General features: G+C 33.5%; 1 protein-coding gene across 1 annotated transcript in view; it reads right to left on the bottom strand.

The window, feature by feature from the left end:
• Positions 1-313: 313 nt before the first annotated feature.
• CAAP1 (caspase activity and apoptosis inhibitor 1) overlaps positions 314-6,000 on the bottom strand; it is a 51,517-nt gene continuing 45,830 nt past the window's right edge. The window contains exon 6 of the mRNA XM_044265567.1: positions 314-2,107. Within this exon, the coding sequence (XP_044121502.1) occupies positions 1,761-2,107 (347 nt within the window). The 3' untranslated portion in view covers positions 314-1,760. The remainder of the gene's footprint in view (positions 2,108-6,000) is intronic.

Genomic DNA, 6,000 nt, shown 5'->3' with positions numbered 1-6,000 from the left:
GAGTACTGATTTTCTAAGGTAGGAAGCTAAGTGGCTTCCTTCATTCAGCTCATTCTACCTCATAGGTAACACTCTAGTCAAACATCCTCTAGACCATTCTGCACAGTAAACAGAGCATACACACAATGCTTCCAGAAGGTGGTAACCAGGCAGCTACAAAGCACTCAGACCCTTGTCTACTGCTGTATGTTTAATCACACAAATGTCATCTACCGCATTTTATAATTAGTAAGCAGCAATAGAGTTTGTTATGTACTACTTTGCTATTTTAACTTTCAATTGGAATAAAAAATTCTTTTGCCATAACCAATGCTTTTTCATCTTGAAGCAGAATTCACTATTCAGACATATGCACATTTACCAGCATAAGAGAAATACTTCAAATGATTATGATATTGGCTACATTAGAAAGATCCCAGGGGCGAGGGTGAAAACAGTATTATTTAAAGGCATGTTCAGAAACAACAAAAAAATAAAATCTGTAACTCTGCAGTTCTAAGGTTTCATAAGCACTCTCTATTTCCACAAGAAACTCTCTTAACATTTACATATAATTAAGCCAGCTAATAAAACTCAATCACAGCAAGTTTTATGTATGAGGAAAATCCTCATACAATATTAGTAGAGCATGGTTTACAAATATAGTATATTTGTTAGTCAGTATAAAGACAGTGGTTTTAGATTTATATTTTAGAAAAAAAATTATTTTAAGAGTCTTTACCTAAATTTATTTTGGTATCAAACAACTGCAATTAGTGATGGAGCAAAAAACATCTGTTATTGCATAGGATGTTAATTTATTTACAAAAACTATACAAAATTAGATTAATTATAACATTGACTTATCAAAGCTTTCCGAAATTAATTTTGCTTTTGGAAATGTATCAAAAGTCTTCAGATGCAGAATGATAGTCTTTATTATTTTTAATTCATGGAATTATAGCACATCAAATCTTCAAGCAAAAACATGAGATAAAAGCCTGTACAATAAAATATTCTTTGCCTAATAGCTTGGAATGTAAAAGAAAGTATGTTCCCTTTATACTGAAGAAAAAAACTTGAACAAAGTGTCCAATAATATCAAATACCTGTTAGAATGGTTTGTCTGCTGGAATTAAAGTTGGGCAATTACTTCTACATTTTTAAAAATGACCTTAAATTAAGTCCTTTTTTTTCTTTTATAAAAAACATTTTTCTTAGCCATATCAGACCTCTAAGCCTTAAAACAATAAATGTTACTCCATCTTTACCAGTAAATTCACACCCACAGAAGGTGTCTTCAAGGAAGACTTATTTTAAAAGTGCATATAAGCATGACTAAATTTCTTAAATTGTTGACAAATCTAGAAGCAATAATTTAATATTCTACCACAAAATACAGGTAGCCTTAAGAGCAACATGCTTGGTCAATCTTTCTTAAGATTTTAGGTTTGATGCCAAAACACTTAAAAATGAAGGAAAAAATACAGTGACTCTTTGCTAAACGGTTTTCAGGTATTAATTTGCAGACACAGCTAAATGCTCATCTAACGAAGTATCCAGGTTATCCAATGATATTTGCCATGAATTCATAAAGCAGTAACACATACATAAAAATAACAACAACCAAAAACACCACAGGTATGTCAGGCCTAAGATGAGTTTATCTATTAAGGATTACATGAGAAATATCACATAAGACTGAAAATAAATGTCATATACAAAATTATACGATGTGTCTTTGCTCAAACACACCTAGAACTCAGACTCAAGTCAAATAACTAGGCTGGCTTTTTTATATCACCAGCTTTCATTAGGGCTTTAATAGCTCTTGCCCTCATCTCAAGTTCTAGCAGCTCCAGCTGCTGTGCAGAAGGCTGAACATCTTCTGGTGGAGGAACAGTCAGGGTGGCTGCTTTGGGTTCCTTTGGGCTAGACTCTGCTAGTCCCAGAATCTCATTCACACTTTTCTCAATGTCTTTCTCCAGGTCATCTATCTGACCAGCTTCACTCTGGACTGTATTTTCTGGGACCTCAGGAGCAGCAGCTTCTTCGTTGCATGGGCCTTCTATGTCGCTGTCATAAGCATCTGCATTTATACTGAGTACATCACTATCTTCCCCTTTGCCTGTAACAAACAAAAAAGGGGAAAGAACCATGTAACCTAAATGCCCTCGTCAAAATTTCCTTTCTACTTATGATTAAAAGGCTTCTTTGATCCCACCTCCCACCATGGAGTCCCAAACACATTCCATAATCTCTATCCCATCCCCTTTTCTCTTGACTCAACTTTGAAAGTAGATATAACTTAAAGTAAATTTTAATGTATTTTTCATTCCGATTTAGTAGAACATGGAAGCACTGGAAAATTTATACCATCGCATGGAGTTCCATGATCTCTTTTCCTAATTAAAATGTCCCAACACTTTATACCACAGGGAAGCTTCTACATTACAAAATGAAAGCTGATGTCGGAAACTCAGTAAAACATTGCTTATTAATAAAAAAGTAAAATTCCATCCTAGGAGGAGCTTAAAATACTTTGATTTATAAACTACAAAAAAGGAAAAATATCATTGGCAAGCTGGACACCATGTGCACTGCAATTATCCTAAATCTTTTCATGTTTTTTCAAACACTTTGTTCTAAATCAATAAATTAAAGGAGAATGCCTAAGTCCATTTGCTAAGATAAAGTAAGTGCTCATCAAGAGGATTTTAATTAATAAAGTTAGTAAACTTTAATTATTAAAAATGCATTTGTTATAAAACTTCTATAACTATACTAAAGCCTTGAATTTAGACACAGATTATAAGCCTCAACTACCTTGGTTTTAGACATTACTTAAGTCTAGGTGTCATCTATACTTTGGGTGTTCATTTCTATGTCCAATTTATTTCTCTTTTAAATTCCTAATATGTTTTTTTAAAAGTCATGACCCCTCAAATGTTAGCTTTGCTAGTCTTATACAAGAAAAAACTTACTGACAGATGGAAAATTCTGATAATTCAATGTATAGGGAAGGCCATAAACAATTCTACTCCACTAGTTTTGTAATAACAATTTACTGACCCTGACTGATCCTCCCTCCTACAACCTAATAATTAAAAAACTACTCCCTATTCCAAAATTAGTATGGAAAAATGAATCAATAAATTATTGGGCCTACAAATAGAACTTATAAAAAAAGTTGCCATTTTAATTATTTGAAAATATTCATGTATCAAAGCAACACATATCTCCAAACAGCTACAAAAACAAAAAATATAGCCTTTTTTAAAAAAATTTTTCCAATTTATTTATTTTCAGAAAAACAGTATTCATTATTTTTTCACCACACCCAGTGCTCCATGCAAGCTGTGCCCTCTATAATACACACCACCAAAATATAGCCTTTTGTGTAAAGAAATAATGGTTTACCTAATTTCTGCAATTTGAGACAAAAACAAATTAAGAAATGAAGCGCTAGGTTGCTCATAGTCTCAAAATGCATGCTTAGCCTTCTTTAAAATTCTAAATCTGTATTCACTGATTCTGAGTGAAAATCTGCAGTTTGTTTAAAAGACTTTAAAACAAATTTTTGAAAAACAGTGATTTGTTTTCCAAACTAGAAGTCACTGCCTGATAATGAATTAAGAGCAGAAGAATTAAATATAATGATGGGTGGGGACTGAGGAGCCTCAAAGCTGGGATACCTGAGTTCTAAACCTTACTCTGCTATTAAGTATGGGATTTGGGGCAAATCCTTTACCTTCCCAGAATTTCTCTCCTGTAAAAGTTAGGGCAAATTGTCCTAGGATATCTCTAAAGTACAAGGTCTAGTATTACAGTGAGTTAAGTCTATAAAAAAGTTTATAAAATGGCAATACTTTATTTTCCTTTTCTCCCAAGATGTGGTTACCACTTATCTTTCATTTAATACATTCATCACTTGGATAATAAGCTAAAAGAATTTTCTGTTGATGATTGCTGTAGCCAACGAAAGATAAGCAACATGTCAGTAAATCATGCTCTACTTAATTTTTTTCACTCAACAATCTTTTTTTATTTAAGATTTTATTTTAAGCAATCTCTATACCCAACATGGGGTTCAAACTCACAACCCTGAGATCAAGAGTCACATACTTTACCGACTGAGTCAGCCAGGCACCCCGGCCTTTTTGATACCAGATTTTCTAGAAAAAGGGACTACATTTACAACATCCAGGCAATATAACTGAAGCTCATTTATTATCTTGGGTCCAGGGTTTAGTATGTAATGATACAACTGTGGAATCCCTTATATGCTAAATCACAACTTTTGACGGAGCGGTACTATTATGAAATTAATTTGCTTCGAATATATATGTGGGTAAATAAATAACAGCAAATCTTGGGGATATTTTTATTAAATAAGTGGAGAACCTACACTAGTATATCCTTAAGACATACATGGCAAATCTTCTAGCTAAATATCACTGTCATATACCATCAGCCTATACTTTCTACCAAAAGAATATAGGAATATATAGGTATGTGTATAAATATTTTTTAATGGAATGTACATTATGTTTATCTTATTTTTGTGTTTTTCCAAACACTTCAAACAGCTAAGAACCACTGAGCTACATGTATTCTAACCTAATTTAGATAATTTTTTAAGCCTATATCTTAAGAAGCAACCACACAGCTAAAGAGCTCTTCTGCCCTAAGCCTGTAATAATAAAATCCTTATTTATAAAGTTACCAGCACCAGAGATTCAGGATCAAAATGTTTATAGCACTTGTCAAGAGGTAAATCTTTTTTTTCTTTTTTTTTTTTTTTAGATTTTTTTTATTTATGTATTTGACAGAGAGAGAGATCACAGTAGGCAGAGAGGCAGGCAGGAGAGAGGGGGAAGCAGGCTCCCTGCCAAGCAGAGAGCCTGATGTGGGGCTTGATCCCAGGACCCCAAGATCATGACCTGAGTCAAAGGCAGAGGCTTTAACCCACTGAGCCACCCAGGCGCCCCAAGAGGTAAATCTTGACAAGAATTTTTTTTTTAAATCTATATATTCTTTGGGTTTGTTTCCAACTTTTTAGTGGGCAGAAGGTGGGCTTTGCTTTATTTCTTTTATTTTAAACAGCTATACATATCCTATGAATGAAGAAATGGTGCTCTATAATTTTGGCATTCTCGGTTTACATTTAAAATTACTGAAGGTTGGGGTGCTTGTCTGGCTCAGTCAGTAGAGCACACAGCTCTTGATTTCAAAGTTACAAGTTCAAGCTCCATGCTGGATGTAAAGATTATTTAAAAATAAAATCTTAGAAAAAAATTATCCAAAGTGATTGAATTCTTCTAACACTATTGGTGAATGTATTCACAGATTCCATCTGGCCACCACACTTGCACCATGGGCCAAAGCTTTATTCAATTTGTACCTGAAATAACTTAGCATAAGCACTTCATTTCACACCTGTGGAAACAAGTCAAGTGACTCGTACAATGTAACATGACAAATTATCTGAAGACCAAGGATCAAACTTCAAGTCTTTTCATTATTCCTTAATTTTCATCATCTTACTGACTTGTTTTTTAAAGCATCATTTGCAAACACACGACTATGCTTCTGAAGATAATTCACCTCATCCTTAGTATTAGGAAATTATGAAGTTTTCTCTTACTGAGTATGATCCTCAAAATGGAAGGGGTGACACTTGCATATTCTTTCTAAAAAAGTAACTTTACCCCAAAATATTTCATTCAAAATCCTTAAAATATCAGTGCTGTCATGTTCTGTCCTTCACACCGCCATTTTGCATGCATGCACGAGTGGGCACACACATCCCAAGTTCGCTTTTTTTAAAATACAAACTTTAAATATGTGTGTGTGTGTGTGTGTGTGTGTGTGTTGTCTTAGGTTTGATTTTTGTTAAAATAAAAGTTTTAAAAACCCAACTGGAAGTACACAAACATACAAGGATTACTAATCAGAAAGATTTTGAGGGATAAAATTTTTAAGTTATGCTAGCATATTTAAGCCTCAAGAGAGCCTATA

Source organism: Neovison vison, chromosome 9, assembly GCF_020171115.1.
Source record: "Neovison vison isolate M4711 chromosome 9, ASM_NN_V1, whole genome shotgun sequence".
Lineage (NCBI taxonomy): Eukaryota > Metazoa > Chordata > Mammalia > Carnivora > Mustelidae > Neogale > Neogale vison.
The sequence above is the reverse complement of the archived record's forward strand: the minus strand, read 5'-3'. Positions and strand labels throughout refer to the sequence as shown.